Source organism: Mchenga conophoros, linkage group LG8 (genome assembly GCF_057382185.1).
Source record: "Mchenga conophoros isolate Kocher_MC1m ecotype Shallow Benthic linkage group LG8, M_conophoros_male_GT1.1, whole genome shotgun sequence".
Lineage (NCBI taxonomy): Eukaryota > Metazoa > Chordata > Actinopteri > Cichliformes > Cichlidae > Mchenga > Mchenga conophoros.
Window position 1 is genome coordinate 21,433,330 of NC_140533.1, and position 20,311 is coordinate 21,453,640.

The 20,311-nt window shown below is 42.4% G+C and overlaps 1 protein-coding gene across 10 annotated transcripts in view; it reads left to right on the forward strand.

Moving 5' to 3' along the window:
* The first annotated feature begins 355 nt into the window (after positions 1-355).
* nrxn1a (neurexin 1a) overlaps positions 356-20,311 on the forward strand; it is a 67,809-nt gene continuing 47,853 nt past the window's right edge. For 3 of the 10 annotated variants that reach the window (XM_085284911.1, XM_085284916.1, XM_085284913.1), the window contains exons 1-4: positions 357-740; positions 1,816-3,246; positions 10,878-10,895; positions 11,701-11,730. In XM_085284911.1, coding sequence (XP_085141037.1) covers positions 2,514-3,246; positions 10,878-10,895; positions 11,701-11,730 — 781 coding nt within the window. In that variant the 5' untranslated portion in view covers positions 357-740; positions 1,816-2,513. Of the gene's footprint in view, positions 741-1,815; positions 3,247-10,877; positions 10,896-11,700; positions 11,731-20,311 lie in introns of all 10 variants that reach the window. The other 7 variants (XM_085284915.1, XM_085284920.1, XM_085284919.1 and 4 more) reach the window with 5 other exon arrangements.

Consider the following 20,311-nt stretch of genomic DNA (forward strand, 5'->3'; position numbering starts at 1 on the left):
AGATTGAGAGAGATCTGTAAACTGACACGGCCTCTTCAATCCGTCCTTTCCCCCACAGTTCACTGAATCGCTGTCTTTACTCTCGCTCCTGTGGCGCCAGTGAAGTAAAGGCCATCCTCACTGTCACTCACGGATTTAATCATTCGGATCTACCCAGGCTCTCGCCTCATTTTCTGCCTCCGGTAATAGCGTTTCAGCTTCGTACGGGCGGTGAGTGCGCCCTGTCCAAGGTGCTGCAGCGGCGCGCGGCCCCGCCCATCCTCTCCTCTCGTTCTCTCTCTCTCTCTTACACACACACACACACACACACATACACACAAATACACATTCACACTCCATCGTTCTCCTGCGACCACGTGACGTTCCCTCTGTCGAGTCTCGCGGAGAGCATCAGACTGCACCTTTTCCTCCTCAGGAGAACGGAGAGAAGGAGAGGGGGAGAGCGGCATTGAGTCACAGAGAGAGAGAGAGCGAGCGAGAGAGAGAGAGAGAGATTGAGCGCGAGAGAGGAAAGGGAAGCTAGAGAGAGTGTGTATGAGAGAGAGAGCAATAGCACCTTGTCGCCTGGAGGCGATCCTATGATAGTTTCGTCCCTGTCCGGTAGACCGACTCAGTCTGCCACCAGGCGCGCGCCTGCTCTCTCCTCTCTCGCGAATTCGGGGGAGATTCTCCTCAAATGGAAGGGAAATCGATGAGCCGCGCGCGGCACTGTTGCCACGGAACCACAGGATGCGCGTGAGGTAGGTCGGTTTTCTAGTGTAATATGTGCCTGAGCTGAGGGAACAACGCGGTCGGTTTGCCTTTTATTTACCGGGGCGAGGCTGCCACGACACTATTACAGGTGTAATTCCAATTAAAACAGCAGGTTAACCGTATAAAGAAAAAAAATAAGTAATTAACATGTAACCGGTGAGCTAAGCTGTAGTTAACGTCAGGCGCTAAGGGCTCAGGTGATGAGACCGAACCCCCGGTGTAGTCGAGAGGGAGAAAAAAATGGAGAGAAAATATAGCCGCAAATCGAGAATCGATATTTCAACCGCATTCATTCACCCCGTCTATCAATAACTGTGATGTCGCCGCTTTTCGCCTCTCAAAGACTCCGAGAAGACGCTACGTGTAGTCCACTGTGCGTGTGCATTTGCTGCCACTGTGGGGTTGTGCCGTGTGTGCGCGTGTGAATGTGTTCAACTGTTTGAAATGGGCTCTGAAGCCGTTAATTCGATAAAAGCGAGGCGGTTTGAGTCATCCGCCGCAGCGCGCGGTGCTGCTCCCGCTCTTTGTGATGAACCTAACACGGTGTTTGACGGTGCCGCGAGGTAGCCTCGTTAAACCCATTTACAAAATAAACTGAAACACGAAAGCTGTTGATTAAAATCTGTAAGAATACCGCCAGTGTCAGAGTGGGTCCAGCTGTTCTTTTTGGACATTAAGGCCACCGCAGGTATGCCACTTTATAAAAATCTCCTGCGGCATGATGGGAGCTCTGCTGAAGGAGGTGCTGTTTGTGTATGTATGTATGTGCCTATATACTGTATGTGCTTGGCTTAAACCACTGCCGTGTGGGCTGCGTGGAAGTAAAAATTCTACGTGTTAATCTGTATGTTTATAAAGACTTATGTGGGCCTGCTCCTTGTGTAGTGTGACAATATGATGTCTTTGTGTGTATGCGCGCAGAAATGCACGAGAAAGAGTAATCTGAGAACAACAGCGGGATCAGGTTGTGTATGTGTGCGCGAGAGTTTGTGTATTGTATATATGTATGCGTGAGTGTGTGTGTGACCCTGGTTGATTGTGCCGTCTCTGTTCTCTCTGTAGGTCGCTGGAGAGAGTGATGACGCGGCAGTGAGAGACACACATACCTCACTTGCACACACACATACATTCGAACACACACAAACACACACATATTTTTTTTTGCCCACACACACTTTAAGTCTTGCCCTACTAAGAAAGGGAGGAGGGGGAGAAAATACTGCTATGACGGTGTCATTTCTCTCCATTACCAGTGTGTGAGACACACACACACACACACACTTGCACTTGTACTCCGTGGGGAATTGCCTGCATGGGGGATAAGGCCCTATCTAGGGCACAAAGATGGAGTTCACATACAATTTGTCACATATCTAACACTCACACAGACGTTCACACAAACACACACACCTGGAATCTCATATGTCAGAAGATAAGAATAAAGACTGAATGGAGAGGAGACACTGAGCATCTCAGAGACGACACAAACAAGAGGCCAAGGGAAAAAAAGATGTCCAAAGCATACTGAAAGGATGGCGGGAGCCGCTGTTTGACCCCCTCCCTTTCCTGGAGCTGAATCCTATAGGAGCCAACCTTTGAAAGGAGCACTTGCAAGATAGAAGGGTCACCTGAGAAACCCATAAAGAGTTCTTCACAAGCCCCTACAGTTGTCACCATGAGCTGTAGGCTAGAGGGAACACCCCAGCTCTAGCCACTATCTCCTCCCGTGTGTGTGTGTGAGTGTGAGCGTGAGTGTGTGTATGAGTGTAATGGCGGTTTGTGTTTGGGCGGCAGCCCCACTGCTCTTCCTGGGGCTCTGCCTGTGCAGCGTGGGGGGCCAGGCCCAAGGTGAGGTCCTGGAGTTTGGAGGCGTTTCCAGCCAGTGGGGGCGGTTCCCAGTATGGAACGCTTGCTGCGAGAGTGTGCTGAGCTTCAGCCTGCGGACTCACAGCCAGGAGGGCCTGCTGCTCTACCTGGATGACGAGGGATTCTGCGACTTTCTGGAGCTGCTGCTTCTCCACGGTCACCTTCGGCTGCGTTTCTCCATCTTCTGTGCTGAGCCGGCTGAGCTGCAGTCAGGTGTGGCGGTGAGTGATGGGCGGTGGCACGCAGTGCGTGTCAAGCGGGATTGGAGGAACACCTCGTTGGAGGTGGATGGGCGATTGGAAGGATGGGCAGAAGTGAAGAGTAAGAGAAGAGACATGACAGTATTCAGTCATACCTACATGGGCGGGGTGAGCCCAGAGCTACATTCTTCGCCCCTCCGCCTCACCTCTCCTTCAGTGCGGGAACACCCTGCCTTCCGTGGCTGGATCACGGCAGTGAGCATCAATGGCTCACTGGTGACACTAGACGGCTCAGAGGGCGTCACAGTAACAGCTGGCTGTGGCCCAGACCATCAGTGCCAGAACGGAGGGGTGTGCAATGTGGTCAACGACCAGGCTGTCTGCGACTGCTCCGACACCGGCTACCAAGGCAATGACTGCAGCGAAGGTAAGGCCCAAAATCATGCTGACCCATCATATACATCCCATCCTTTACACATACACATGTACACCTCAAAAGACACATGCACATACGCTTACATATGTGGACATATATGTATACCTCTCTTTACAAACACCAAGTCCTTCAACAAAGATATCTATTTCTCATTCACACCTTCACATTTACCTTCAATTTGTGTGTATGGACCAGGAGCCTTCACAAACAGTGCAAGACATGCATACTGATTATGTTTGAGATTGATTTCTTACACCTGCCGGTGGCTCCCAGTTTAAGTGAGCTCCTCCAGAACCCAAAATTAAGCCCACTCCCAGGAAGAGAAGTCAGTGTAGTGAAGCTGGAGAAGAGAGCTTGAAAACAATTTGAAACAAATTCTTGAAAGTCACTAAAATGGCTGGCTGCAGGTTTTGAGGAGCTCAGTAGGTGCATTTGGCAAAACACAATAACTATATAGATCAGTTGTGGACATGGCTGTTGGCTCATGTTGAGAAACTCTAATTGGAGCAGGGCTTAGATGCTGGAAATCAGTGGTTGTTATATGGCCGACACCTGCCTGCCTGTGTTAATGGATTTGCATTGATTCTAAATGGCCTTCAGAGGTACCATACATAGGGTGCTGAATGATGTGTGTACAATCTATCGCCTGCCATTAATTTGAACAGCTTGCAGCCTGTTAAGATGCTCTGTTTGCGTCTGTGTGATTGTGTGTAATGATTTTGTGTCAGTGCTTTTATGCATAATAAAAAAGGAGACAGTGTTGTGTTTATAAAGATGAAAAAGTCAGACTATAAACGCTTGTAAGTATGCCGCAGATCGTTTTATAACTGCTAGAAGACCTTCTCTTAATACTTCCAGTAGTGCCTTTGGTCACTACAAGTGCCAATACATTGGGCAGCGTACTGATGGCTGTTACAAAAATGAAACAGCTGCTTAATGAACTCAGCTACCAGGTTATGGTTATCATTGCAAATTCGTTAATTTCCCCCTTCTAAGTTGTGTGTGTCTTCAGATTTGCTTCAGTTCATTCAGAGATAATTTGCATTCTTAATCGATAGCTCTCTAAAACGAGTCTGTGCTTTTTTGTTTTCAGCACCAGCGATACCAATCAGGCCCCCCCCCCCCCCCCCCCCCCCCAGCAATTGATTTTTCTTCTTTTTCCTCTTCTTTTTTTTAAATGACACAAATGTATCAGCCAAAAAACAGCCGAGTGGCCTTCCATCATGGCTAACCTTAAACCCCACCCAGCACCAATTTCAACATCACACATCCCCTTTAGCCACCCGTCATATCACACCCTAGCATTTAGTGGACAGTAGGCTGGCTTAGGTTACCATGGAAACAGGACTAATAAGAAGACACGATGAAAGATGCGTTCCTAACCCTCCTGCTTCCACGCCTCAGCTCCAGCCTCCCCCCTTCTGCACTCGTTTGTACCTGCAGCTCCAAATGACTTCAGGCATCATATCTGCCACGCAGTCTTTCCACTCTGTTTACACGCATGTGGCAGTGAGTGGAGATTACTGCGTGTTTAATCTAGGAGGCATGTTCACAAATCGGGCCACCTGTCCTACAACAAACAAGGGAGATGCACACAAACGAGGCAATTAACAAACAGTTAATTAAAAAAAATAGGAAGCATAAGAAGTGAACCTAAACTAACAATGACAGGTTTAGTTGTAAAGTCAACACACTGGCTTCAGGTGTTGCCAGGGTTGCCTGTGTTGTCCACCTCTAGTACCTGGAAAGAAAATAGCCACACACATTCCATAGCAGGTGCAGATGGGCATTTTAAGCAAAAATATTATTCAGTACTTATCAGTTTCAATGGTGTCTTTACAGATTTTGCATTGGACCTTGTTTTCAGTTGTTTTTCTTCAGAACTTTAACAGCTGTTGCATTTTGTGGACTCACAGAAACATTTGATTTCCCCATGTCTCACATGGTGTAGTGGTCTGGCGATGGTCATTAACATCTGTCCATCTATTTTCTTAATTGCTTATTCAAATGAGAGTCATGTTGGAGGGCTGGAGACTATCCCAGCTATCATAGGTCACACTGGACAGGCACCAGTTCATCACTAGGCTAACAACAGGGAGACAGACAACCATTCACACTTACAGTCACACCAATGTCCAAATTAGAATCAGTTAATACCTTAACATGCATATTTTTGCACAGTATCGGCACAGGCAGAATATGCAGACTCCACACAGAAAGGCTGTGTTACCTCCTACCAGCCACTGGTAAAAACAAGGTGATATCTAAATGTTTTAAGACAAGAATCAGTGACATAGTCTATTTATTGATTTAGAATTTAATGACTTTGAAATGACCTTATTAACCACTACAAAAGGCAACATATGGGCTTCTTTTCAATATACTTTTTTGCTTCCTCCCCTCACATCTCTTTCTCGCATCTTAGCTCCTCCCAGTGAGGATATAAGGTGAAGATGCAAGGACGAGATGCAAGGACAGCGGTGCCGAAGCTTCCATTATACAAATCCATGGATCCATAGTGCCAGCCTTAAGAGCTGCTGGTTACTTATAACAGGCTTCACAGTTGGACGCCCTGTCTAACTCATTCATAAAGATTTCCTAGAATCTTCTATAAGGAACAATTTAAAATTTTACCTTTTAAAGACAGATGGATATGAAAATCTCTTGTTTATAAATTCATGAAATATGAAAGTTGTTTAATACATTGAATTAGCTGCAGCTATAATAGTAATTAAATGAACATTTTAAATCCTCTAATTCATGTATAGAACAGTGCTGTTTGTTCTGAATTGTTACATTATTATTTGCACTAAAATGCGCCACGCGGCTTCATAAAAATGTTTTCGATTGTAAATGAAAAAACAAATTGGGGCTTTGCTTGACGGCACAGCACAACAGTGCATTGCGCCTCAGTATGTGCTTTCTGTCAATCCTGTAAATGACACTACAAAGCAAGCACTGTAAAAATAAACTGCTACATGTGGAGTTTTCCGGGTCATCGGAGGAGAGGGGATGCGAGGAAGCAAAAGTTAGTGCAATTAAAAATCAGACGCAGCACGGAGAGGGTCGTCAAAGGCAATAATGAAAGTCTTGACCACCACTCCTAACATGCCACGGAGATAAAAACGGTATTAAAGTAGGTACGTTTATGTTCATTTGTGAGGAAATAATTAGTCTATATGAGAGAGAAATAAGAAGAAAATTAATTAGCAGCTGTTTTGATGATTAAAAATGAATTAATTAGGAAGAAAATACAAAGAATGTCCCCAAATGTAAGCATTTGATGTTTTTCTTTGTCATATATGAAAGTAAACTGAATATTTATTGGGTTTTGTACCGACTAATAAAACAAGCAGAGTATCTTACCTTGACTATTATTTAACTATTTTCCAATATTTTATGAGCAAAAAGCAATTAATTGGGTGAGTCATCTGCTGATTAAGTAATCATGAAAATGCGTTTAAGCCACTTCTAAAGTAGAAATGCCAAATATTCCCTTGATCTAGTTTCTAAAAAGTGAGAGATGCTGTCTTTTTTGTCATTTGTATCATTTTACATTTAATATATTTATGTTTTGGGCTGCTGGTCAGAAAAAATAAGAGTTTAAAAGCATCATCTTGTGCCCCGGTACTTAACGCCAGACAATTTTTAGTATTATTTAGTAGTTTTGGCATTTTGCAGACTAAATCATTAGTGCTAAAATAAATAGCAGTTGTTGGGCTTTTGTGCTGCACGTGTGTTCAGGAAGTGAAAGGTGAAGCTATGATCAGCTCTGTGCAGAAACTCAGTGCTGCACTGAGAATTAGGTATGATCCAAGCCAGTCTAATCCAGTCTGCTGTTCTGCTGCTGCTGCTTAGGGCACAGTGGGAGACAGACAGCAGTGGCACACGCATACCTGCACAAACACGTGCAACACAAAATATACAATCACACAGAGAAACACATTCACACAGTGCACTGGCTCCAGCACCAGCATTAGTCACAATACCACTGAGGTTCCTAACAGCGGTGTAGCTTTACAGGCTAAATAAGAGGTGAAGACATTTTATGGAAAAGCTCACACCAGATACAATATCTACTTTTCTCTGGCACTCGTCGCTCAACAAGAGGCCACTTATTCCTTTTAAGGGGGTGTTTTATATTCCTAGTGTTGGACTCACATTTCATTTGTGAGTGAAGCCAATTGTTTTGGAAAACATGCGCCAGAGTCATGTTTTTTCTCTTGGCACCAGTGGCTGCTGTTAGTAATTGTAGTCACATAAATTGTAGTCTCGAGTTTGGAGGTCTGCTTAGACGGATGTGCTTCAATGTCTTAAGTAAGAAGCTTTGTAGCATTACATGGTTAAAATAATGTGGAAATTCTCTTTTCAAACTAAATTGCAGCTTCAGAGAAAACATATTATTGTGTTTTACTTTAGAGCTGAAATTTGCTCTGAGACTTGGTATTGTAGCTTAGCATTAAGTTTTGGTGTAAGCAAATCAGTTCAGACTCTTCTCTTTTTATTTTTGTAGATTAAGATTTCAGAGTTTAGGCATAAATGTTGAATGAAAATGATGTGCAATTGTAACACAACATTTTTCAATGTTTTCATTATTTTAATTATTAATTTGCATAAAATTGCAAAACTTCTGGGTTAAAATGGCCCCCCCAAAAAGAGTTAAAAATTTCACTGGCTGTCTGACCGGGTTGCACCCCAAGGCATTTGTAGCTTAGCTGAGCCAGGCTTTCCCCTCATAGCCATGAGGTTTGGCAGATAAGGATATAGTGCAAAATAGCATGCCTTTTATTTGCAGTTTATGCATCAGAAATGGGTTGATATGCTACGTTTTGGGGACATAGTTTTGAGAGGCATTTGCAGACAGTGAATTTCAGATAACAAACACTGGAAATAGCATAGCTGTTTTTGTGTGCAGCTGCATTTTTGGTTTCTATATTTGGCCAGCTTTTCACGTATAGCGTCATAATTATTAATTGCTTTTGGATTTAATATATTAAATTCTTTATGGGCAAAAAAAAAGAAAAGAAGAGGCAAATTCTATACCCTAAATTCTAAAGCAATCAGTCAAAGGAAAACTAGTTGATTTGTGCAGTTGCTAGAAGGGGGGGAATCAAATGCCTTGATTGATAGGAAGGACAATAACAAATTCTGTGAGGGAGGAAAATGCATCAGTTTGTTATGTGGAGGAAACTGCAGTTAACCAAAAGGGCAACTCAGCAATTAAAGAAAAATGAGAAGGTGGGTTCAGCTGTGTCAAGCATATCAGCAGCAGTTTTTTCATCTGTCAATTTCATCAGTGCACATTAGGCACAATAATTTTTTTTTAAAAAGCCTAAAGAAGCTTAACAGTCAGCTCTTGAAGGTTAATTGAAATCTTTTTTAGTTACTTACTGGTAGTAGTATTAAAAAAACTCACAGACATTAGTTCTGGAAACAGATTTAATGGACTGAGCTTTTCTACTGAAAGTGCAGTCTTTCTTAGCCAGCTAACCAACACACAGACCTTGGACAGAAGAGTGCAACGCCATCTTTAAATTCTCAGAATCATTCTTGGTTCAGAGATATAAAGAAGTTGGTGAGGAAAAACTGAGCAGATGATGTGTTTTCTTTGGATAGCCCACATTTTCTGGAGGGCTATTTTGTGTGTTCTGGATCTATAATATTTATTTTTAAAAAAGCTGGCCTCATGCGCGGTTGTTCATTTTGGTGTGACAAGATACCGGCACTGTGGGATATCTCAAACCCCAGGAACCGCAGGCTGAACCAATATATATGCATCAGCAACACTAGCAGTGAGTTACTCTTACGGATTTATAGTTTTTCAAAGGAAATTCTCATTCTAGATGCACTGACACACTTTAGAGGAGATAATTCTCAGTTTGTGTTTAAAATTAAGTGGATGGCTAAAAAAGAAGGGGACTAGAGGCCCAGGTCTCTTTGACTGAAGCAAAAACATGTTAATAGCATCTAAGGTTGCAAATATGTTGATTGTAGGTTGTGAAAGAGTTGTCGCTTTCAAAACTGGGATGATCATTATTTGCGAGTATATGAGCCGACACTGTGTAGTTGTTTTGTGTAGAGTCAGGCAAAGCCGGGCATAAAGGTTTATCTTTTATATGGTACCTTGAAATTACTGTGTTATTTTGAACCCAGCAGCCTCGGTGTAGCTGCACAATAAAGCTTTGAGATAAAATTATAACCCTCTAAAAATTAGAAAAAAATTCAGTTATGAATCTTTAATACAGAATGAACATGCTCTGCTAGAGGAAAATATGAATCCTTAGGACTATGCTAGAAATAAGCAATTTAGCTGTGGCAGTCTTAGTTTCCGTACACGTTTACAATTACACAGTATCTTCAAGGCTCCCAAATGATCCACTTTTATTCCTGCTCATATTTTTGCAGATTTGTGTCAAGCCTAGAAGTATTTGCAAAGCGTAATGTTGTTATTTACTGTAGGCATTCTCAGCCCTGAAAAAACTGCAGTATATTACATATTTAATACCAGTGCAATGAAGGAACTATTTATGAGGGTTTTGTTCCGGAGCACATCAATATGTCACTTTGGTGAAATAAAATGATTTGAGATACTCAGAATATAGATGTAGTAAGTGAAGACAGTTTGAGCAGAGCCCGTGCATAAATGTAATTACTGTCTAAGTTATTTTGCCCTCCAGTGAAGGCAGAGTGAACCTGGCTTGTTAGGCCTGGCCTGGCTTGCATTGTCCTTGAGGGCAAATCACTGTTAGCATGCTAATGATTCCACCTGTTTCTGCCATGCCACCGGCACAAGGGCAGAGGGAAGGAAACACTCACATGAACACAAAGCTCAAGACTCACACATCCACACACAGGCGCCCAAAGTTTCATGTACACACAAGCACACAGACACACACACTCTGTCCCAGTATTGGACCATGCATGCCCCTTGTCTTCCTGCACTGCTAATCCATCCCTACATGTTTACCCTGCTATTTCACATCATTATTACTGCCATAGTCGACGTTGGTGTGAGTGTGTGTGCGTGTGTGTGTGTGTGTGTGTGTGTGAGAGAGAGAGAGAGAGAGAGAGAGAGAGAGAGAGAGAGAGAGAAAGCGAGAGAGAGAGAAGGAGGGGAGAGAGGTAAAGAGGATGTGGGAGAGATTGCGAGATTGAAAGTGTGTGTTGCATGCTATATGTCGGGGGGCTCCGGGGAGAGGAAGCGGCTACAAGGTAAGTTATGGGGTAAATGGCTCTTGAATCCAAACCTACAGGTAGGACTGTATATTTACACCAACACCCCCTCCCCACCCCTCTACCTGAATACCCCTACCTCCACCCCTGTGTACCCTACAAGTGTGGGTGGGCGTGTGTTTGTTTACGCTCTTAGATATGTGTTTTTGTACCCGCGTGGAGTCGTAGAGAGACTGTTCATCTGTATGTATAGATAAATCTCAGTTTTGGCTACCAGTGCAGCATGGTATCCATTGTGTCCGTGCGTGGACTTTTGCATGTGTGTTGCCGCGGTAACCCCGGACAGGTGTGCATGTACAGTAAGTAGCCATGGTAACCCAAGGGCTGAGCATGCATGTTAATGAATGTCTGTCTCTCTCTCTCCTCGGCCGGCCGCAACACCTTTCCAGAGCACAGCTACACTCCAGGTAGGTTGTACTATCTATCTATCTATCTATCTATCTATCTATCTATCTATCTATCTATCTATCTATCTATCTATCTATCTATCTATCTATCTATCTATCTATCTATCTATCTATCTATCTATCTATCTATCTATCTATCTATCTCAATATCCTGCTCTTAGTTCAAACTTTTCCTCATTCTTCTCGCTTCTTTTTTCTAATCGACACCTTTCTTGCTCTTCAGTTAACTCGTAATCATGATCATCTTTTCTTTTTCATCATTCCTCTTCTCGCTTTCACATCTTTTCCATGTCAGTATTACCTTCATCTCTCACTCAGCACATTTTCTGTTATGGAAATACATTAGTAATAGATAGCCAGGTTAAAAAAAGGTAACCAGCCTAGATGTATGTTGGTCTGTGTGGGTATGTAGGGGTTGGATGCTGATATCTGGTAAGTACTACATCTCATGCGCAATCATCTGAAGTGGCTCTTGCCTCGAGGTTATGTAGACGCGCAAATACTGTAAAGTGTACGACCTAGTTTATGGCTATGTGCAAACGTCTGTGTTCATACCTGTTTGTGCGTAGGATCGGTGCCTAGGATAAGTAAGTGTCTTCAAAGCGAGGGTTGTTTTGGTTTTTTTTTAGAGATTTTGTATAATTTAGATGACTCATGCACTCACAGATACACACACCGGCACAGAGAAATTTAGCCTTCATCAGCATGCCATTGACAAACTCCTGTATCACAAAATCACATACATGCGCACACACAGACCCCATGATCCTTTACTGTGCTGACTGTGCTCTTGTCTTCCTTTAAGGTCTGGCACACCTGATGATTGGCGACCAAGGTATGGCCTCCTCTTACCTCACTTCCTGTTGTCCTCTGCTATACCATCACCCTTCCCTCCCCCTTACCTCTTAACTCCCCCTACACTCCTCCAACACTCCTTGTATCCCTCCCCCACCTCATCGCCACCTGGAGCCGAAGAAAGTTGTCTCTCTAGGCACTGAACGAAGGTCAGTTTTTTCTCCGTGATTAAGACGTTAAACAGTCCAGAGTTTTAATTTAAGCTGAAACGAATGCAATTTGCTGAAACAGTTAGACCTGAACCATGCCTTTGAAGATTATTTTAGGTGTTAAGTGATGAATCTGAGAGAAACTTCTTCTAAGATATATATTCAGTAGTCAAGGCTGGAGTAACGGGAGGGTGTAGATGGCTGCTGCTTCAGCGCTTGGTTGGATTAGACTTGGCAGGGCTCCAGGTCATGGAGATGGATCTATGGGCCGACTGACCGACTGACAACATGGATGGTTTGATTTGGTCTTTACTATTCACCTCATTTCATTTTCTCTCATCTGTGTGTAAGAGTTTGACTGAGAGGGATGTGAGTGCTGAGTGTGTGTGTGTACGATGTAGCCATACATGTGCATGTGTGCTCTTACAACAGGGTTTGAATCAGTGACTGGAAGCTTTCAGAGAAACGCACATCCGCACTCCTCCATGGCTTTTCATCTGCTTCCAGCATGTCTCGCTCTGCCGTTGCCGGTGCTCACATGGGCTCCCGTTAATACGTTGGCGAGCGCATGTGATTCTGAACAGATGTTCCTGCAGCATATGAAAGCATTGCTGCTACACCTCAAAACACAAGTTGCCCAGTGTTTTTGAAGACATCCCCAAAAACAAGTGCCACTGGTCTGCTTGAAAACTGTTCACTGATGGCCAAAAAACTCACACTGCCACACCTCTTTTCTTCTTGCCCCACCCCCTTCTCCTTCTCCTTCTTTGTTCCTGCCCTCTTACACTCTGTGTGGGACACCACCCTTTGTGATTTTAGGAAAGCTCAGAGGTACCTCCCATACTTTTTTATGTATCTATGGCTAATGAGCTATTCTGGATGGTTTTGAAGTTGAATGTATTGACAGGCTCTTGAATGTATGGTAATTTCAGACTTAGAGCTGTTCAGCTTCAAATTCTTATGTGCAATTGCTGTTAAATTGGAATGTTTCATTTTTGGTAAGGTAAGGTGTTGACGTATGAGTGTGTGTGCATATGCGTGCGTGAGCGTGCTGTTACTTTTGCCTGCATGCGTGCGACTGAATAGAAGCTCGAGCCTACCGTGCTTTTGAAAATCGGGAAGGTAGGTGCTGCTCGATCGGTCGGCTCTGCATGACGCTGATGAATACACTGATTGGCCCACATGAAGACAGGCTTGATCGTGACAGGCTGATCTGCGTCTATTGTGCTCTTTGATTGGATGAGAGAGACGATGTGATGACGGCTGTCTCCCATTGTGACAGGGCTGCCGTGCATTCGCTGAAATGTGCCATTTAATGAAATGTTCATCCTAGCTAGCAGATAGAAATATCTTGAAGAGAACAAATGATGTCTCTAAACATCTACCATGTAAGACATCTCTATTATGACAAGTATATTTCTATCTGGGCTTTTTTTTCTGTGTTTTGATTGCTAAGTAAACTCACATTGCTGAAGTTTCTGCCTTAAAATGTCTGCCGTGAATCATCCAGGTGGCAGTGAAAATTTAATGGCTTCATCTGGCTTATGCTCAGCATTTTAAATCACCTACTTAAGGACAGACATGTATTAACATATGTTTCCAGCATTATTACACAATGTATTCAGTGTATTTGTGTATAGTGGATGCCCTCGCTATTACGGATGTTTGGATTGTGATAGGCTAAAAAGTAAAACTGTTTCTCTTATTTATTTTTTAAACCTTTGAAGCCTCTTTCAGACACTGTACACATGAAAAGGCTGCGTGTGTGTTTGCGCGAGTGTGTTTTTGCTCTGCATACTGAGATGTAAAGGCTGTCAAATGGTGCAGACGAAGCCTAGCTTAGGTTAGCTCAGCGTAAAGAGGCTTTTTGAGGAGCCTGCAAAGCTGAAATGAGTTTCTTTGAGGGGGTGGATTGGTGTGGGGAGGGGTGTCTTAGAAAGATATATAGCATATGTGTGTGTGTGCGTGTGCGTTTGTGTGTGTGGGCAGGAGAAATTGAGAAAAAGAGACCGTGCCTGTGAGAGAACAGCTAAAGGAATGAATGATAGAGGGAGCAGAGAGGGAAATAGGAAGCGAGGGAGAGATAAAGTGAGTCGTCTTTTCTCCTGTGATGTAGAGCAACTGCCTGTATCTGCAAAGGGACAGCGGTGCTCCTGTCTGCCCTCCCAGCCCAGTCATTCACCAAGGGAGATCAGCCCTGATGGGGAGCGCTGGACCTTTCCCCTCCTCCATAAAACACAGTTATCATTCTCCCTGGAAATGATACCCACAGATCACTAATCACTTTGAGTGGGTGAAAATGCACGAATTGTGGAGGGAAGAAAGAAAGGAGGGAGCCAAATTGGATTTTCATAAGTATCGAGCAGCCAAAGGAAGAGGGGGGAAATGGATTTTTTCATGAAAAGTATTGAGCAGCAATAATCTGGATGGAAAATGTGCTTAAAGCCAAGTAGCAGATTTTGCCCTTTTCTTTTCTCTCTGTCTCTCCAAGAATAGACCGTGAAGGGTTCTGGGTGAATGAATGATTGTAGATTCTGAATAGGATTGACGAGTGGCTCTTGGTCATAATTGGCAGCTATGCTTGTTTATGATATTTGTATGTTCTTCGAGCTCTGAAGCGGGCTGCCTAGTTAATAATGGTTGTTTGTCTGCATGTCCAAGTGTTCTCGATATCAATCCAACAATCTATACGCTACACAGACAAGTGGTCAGCCTCGCTTGAAGTGACCTTTAAAAATGCGTGTACGTGAACGGACGGACAAACAGACGCAAACTCACACACAATAACCTTTAGAGAGTGCCCGCTGAGTAGGTGAGTGAGTATGTGTTCAGTGTAAATATGCATGAGTAAGGCTGCCTGCACATATTCTTCACGGTCAGTGGATGAAGGCAGTGGAGAGCGAGGTGTGTTTGCCTGTATGTCAGTGTGTGTCTTGTGTGAGTGCATGGGTGCATGTTCAGGGGAGGTGGATTGTGAGTCATCAGTTGTGACTCATAAAGCGTCGGCAATCAAAGCGGCTCATTTTAACACATTGTCTTATGGTAAAAACACGCAGATGGACGCACACTCCTGGCTGTGCACACACATGCCCAATATCACAGTCTTTGGATTTCTTTTTGAATTGTCTCTTTTGTGCGTTTCCCCCCCCCCCGCCTCTCCACCCCCTTTTGTTCTTTCATGGATAAATGCGCTTTTTCGGAAGAACGAAAAAAAAGCACACATGTACACACACATACACATACGCAGTGGACGAGCTCCGTGCTGACTCCACCATATGTGGGGTTGGGAGTGGTAGCAGACGCCAAGACAAGAGGAACCAGTCGGTACCAGCAAAGTACAGCATGTCTCCTACCTCTTACTCATCACCACCAACAGCCCTAATAATAAATCATACAAGAGCTGTTTATTTTTTAATAAACTACAGGCCTGCTGAAACAAAATTTAAATACATATTTTTGTTAGTCTAATTACACTTGTATAATTTCTCAGCACACTCTCATCTTACTCTGTTATTTTAGGTGGTACTGTTGAAATGCTTCGCCCCTCATCAGAAGATTAATCAGCAGCAGTGTAAATTATTGATAAATGATGTGTTGCTCTTAGCAAAATGCCTTCCTTTTTAGTTTTAAATAATTTAGGTCTACAGATAATGATTACTTATTGATTAATTGGCAAGTTAGTTTTTTGATCAACAGATTCTGGTGCAGTGCACTTTTATTTATATCATGCCAAATCTTTTTGCCAAATCTCAGCAAAAGCCACCTAAGGGCAATATTATAGAAAGAATGTGTAGTGTAGCCATTTACCTCGACCAATTGGTGGGGCTTCTATTTTTATCTATTTTCTTTTTTTACCCGTTACATTAAATGAAATAAATAGAAATGTTTTACAGCCCAAGTTGATGTCTTGGATTTGTCTGACCAACAGTGAAAAACTTCAAAATATTAAGTTTACTCACATGTATGACAAAGCGAAGTAGATACAAACTCCATGGCATTACTAGTAGTATAATCAAACAAAAACATTACCAAGATTGGGCATTAATTTCAGATTAATTAGCCTAGTTAAACACAATATGTTTTGGTTTAGGCTGGTTGATCCATTGTTGACATTTTACTCCCATGGTGAGTATTTTCCACCATATTATGACATTTTAAAATGATTAATCAGCAAATTAATCATCTCCAAAAATTTTAGTTAGTGTCAGCGCTGTCAGGAAGCAGTGAAAGAACAGGCCCTGCGTTTATGCTTTTAGGTACAGTGAACAAGTATCAACTCAAAAATGTAAATTCACTCAGTTATTGTTTGCGTTGGCCTGATTTCTGTTCCTCCGGCTAATCCTAGCAAAGTACAATGAATGAAAGATACTCATCAGACGCACATTAGCCGCTGATGTTGTAAAGCTTACATAATTAACAAGACGGGCAAGTGAGCAGCCTCCAACTCGAGGTGAGAGAGAGAGATGCTTAGTGTTAGAAGGCAAGAATCTGATGATTGGCTGCCTGCCTTACTGACTGGCATGATTTTGTTTCCTGATGGCCTCATCTTGAGCTGTGAAAAAAGAAACTGTGCGCCCTCTAGCAATCAGCAATGGTAAAGCAATTGCAGCAAAGTTTTTATTGGAAAATTGACAATTATCCCAGATATAAACTCTCCACTAATGGGACTAATTCTGCCTCTACTCTCCACTACTAACACCCATTACGCCACTGTACTACAACACTCATTAATGCTTAACACCCATGCAGTTCTTGTAATGAAAGTCACAGCACCACATACAGTGCTCAGCCCCCACATTATCAGGGAGATGCAGTTACTGAATTCAACATGGGAAATGTGCTGCAATCCCACTACTAAATGTATACTTTTACTGGTAATTATATGCAATTACCAGCTCATTAGCAAGCGTACACATTTACATTTTTTAGCATTCACTGCAACGCTAATAGGGAACACCCAAAGCCGAAGCACCCTATAATGGCCTAAAAATAAAGACATCAAACGGACTCTCCATTTGCAGAGGATGAAGGGGAAAGATAGAGCGGAGGCTGGCAATGAGTATGTAAGGGAGGGTGGGAGGACGGGTGGATGGGATAGGGTAAAAGAGTGCAGAAAAGTGATGGTGACGAAAGATAGGAGCGAATTCAGAAAGTGGGAAAAGAAAGGTGGAAAGAGAAGGTCGGCGACGCACGGGGAGACAGGAAGGGAGATAAGACTGCAGCGTTTCTCAGCAGGAGTGCTGCATCTCTCCTTGGGCTCCCCGACTTGACAGAGCCTCGCATCAGCCGGCATGGTATTCATCAGTGATGCACGTACCTCATCGAACACGCACACTCAGACACACACACTCCATTTTTAGAAAGAAAGAGAAAGAAACAGGGTACTTGGTGCTCCAATTGTTTCTTACTTGTCTTAGCAATTTCCATTGTGCCTGGGTGGGAACCGAGAGTAGCGGCCCAATTGGCGATTCACTTCACTACCCCATCTGGCATTTGAAGTTCATTTCTTCGCTTTTTGCCAAAACGACACATGAACGAGCATACGCACACTCAAAGGAATCGTGCATGCATACACAAACACTCATTTACTTGTGGCACTTGTCTGGCGTAACTATGACAATTAAAATAGCCAAAGTGTTCATTAAAAACCCATCACATTACCTTTATGAAAAGAGCTCTTTATGTGCTTGTTATTTGTTAACAACATGCCACAAGAGGGTTTCATTAGGTGCGTGTGTGTGAGAGATGTTAAAGCATGTGTGTGGATCTAAATGCTGCCAATTGTCTGCTTTTTACACATTTTTCTAATTCTGGTGCTCTTCTACTTTACTGTGCATATGTGCCATGTTGTATGTACTGTATGTGTTTGTCTGCATGCCGGTGTGAGTGTGTCTAAAAGGGATGAAACTGACTCTGATCTTATCCAGCTTAAGACAAATACACTGTTCTGCCTGAAGACATTGTCATGGAAACAAGCCAGTTTCCCTGGGTACCAGAGAGAAGGCCAAATTTGAGCAAGACAGAGAGAGAGAGAGAGAGAGACAGAGAGATATGAACACAGATAAAAGGAACAAAAAGGGACAAGATATAAAGGATTGAACACAATGGCAAAAAGTGTGCTGTTCATAGTTTTTTTCTTAACATGGAAATTGAAAAGGATTTCTGATGTACGGTATTATTTTTGTTATGCTCTACTTCTTCTATTTCTATCTCAAAGAAATTCACTTAAATGATTGTATCTTCTCAAAAACATTGCTAAATTTAATATGATTTGCAATAGTCCTGAGATGGACCTTGTTGTTGTTTGTCCAAGAGGTTGTCTGGAGAAGCCATGGCTAGCCCTCGGACCACCTTGCACAACTAATGACAAAGCCTGATGGGGGGGAGGGGGCTACATGTAGAACTGTTAATACATTTAATACCTACTGACCATCTACGTGTTTCTCTGACACATTTAAATGGCAATTATCTTATGAGCCTTATCTTTATCAACAAGATAAATATCTTACACAAGCTCCTATAGTGCATTTCTTCATTGAAGTGATGCCTGAAAAAGAAAAGAAAAAAAAAAAGACTATTTAGGCTACATTAATTTAACACATAGCAATAAAACCGAGTCATCCATTTCTGTGCCACCCCGGCGTTTGGTTTGACACTGGCCACCCCTATAAAAAATGTCTGGCTCCTCAGTGGCGCCAGCCGTGGGTTCAGACCTTTTAATAGGCTCACTCCACCACATTGACTGATGAAAACGCTAGTATAACGGTTCTGTTTGATAAACAGCAAACCATCCATTCATCGCTAATGGATGGTGCGTGGATGATTTGCTGTTTATTAAGCAAAGGCAATCAAGCAGTCCTTTGTTTTTAATATTCTAAATAAGTTTTACATACACTACATGGGACTCAAGGAGACTCATATCTTCTTACAGATATAATTCTTTGTTAACAAAAGGACTGCTCATAATGATTCTTTTCAGTGCTGTTTAATGTGCTGCTCTTCTTTTCAATTATTCGATCAGAGCTAATTAATGGAGTGCTTAATCAACAGAAAGCCATCATTCATCCAGGGAATCAATTAATGAATAATCCAGTATCGTAAACGATAATCTCTATAGACATACACCTGAATGCGAATTTACATAAACTGATGGTGGGGAAGATTTTGGGATTTGTTAGATTAAGGTCCAGATTAAGCTTGGGTTTTCTTAACCAATCATAGTTAAGCAGGCTTTGGTAGCTTAGAGATAAGTCCAAGAGTTATTGGATTTATTATAATCCATTCTCAAAACCATAATTTATTTTATGAAGACATTTTGACTTTTTATTAGCTTTGCACTAGTATCCAATGACCGATTAACAGGATTGGCTAAACCTTAAATTTTGACCTTTGACCTCAATAGTTGTGTTGTGAGCTAACTAGTAAAGTAAAGTAAAAATGTATTTATATTGCACCTTTCAAGATGAAATCACAAAGTGCTTCACAGAAACTAGAACATAAAACAACATCAACCAAAGGCAAGTTCGTCCCTACAGCCCTGTCACTGATTATGATTAACAGTAAAGGTGTGCCGGACTTGCTGGAGTATTCTGAAAGATTGGTGCCGCCACTCAAAACCACTGATCAGTGCTGCTATAGGACAAGAAGTCAAAATTCTCAGTAAAGGAATTGTGGCATTTCTTTCAAAGCGTTCTCCAAAAAGTCTTTTTAAGTTTTTGCAACATCCACATCCGTATAATCTATAAATCTCCAGGCTTCTGCATTGACCTGTCATTGAAATTGTAGCACCAACATTATCACACATTTGTGTCTTCAATCCACGCCAGCAACGAAAGAATGCAAAAGTTTCTTTCTTTTCAAAAGTTATAAAATGCTGCTGTTCACTGTTAGAACGTATATAAAAATTCTTATGACTGATGATCATGATTATGTAGATAACACCTGGTTTCAGTTGCATCTGATTCTTTCAAGTCAATGAATCACTGCAAAAACAAAAAGTTGGCTTTACTTAAAGTAGTGTGAAAATTCAACCTGAAACAAGTGAATTGTGCCATCTTGTAAGGTTTTTTTTTTTTTTAAAAAGCCAACTTAATGCAGTATTAACTCCCTTATTCACAACAGGCCACAGCCTGTTTTATTCATTGGAGCAGGATCTTAATGAAATGGTCTAATGCCAATCACTTGTTAGGCAAAAGTGTAAACCACTACACTATGGAGCCACTTCCAACTTAATATAGTGTACGAAGGTAAAGGAGATATTTTTAATCTTTAGTTATATCATGCACCCAGAGCACTTGCATGAAAATATATGACCATTATTTGTTAAGCGGCAAGTTTCAGTTTGTGTACCATATACCACAATGTTTCCAGAAAGACTTGTTTTACTGACATCACATTGACTGGGAGTCTCTG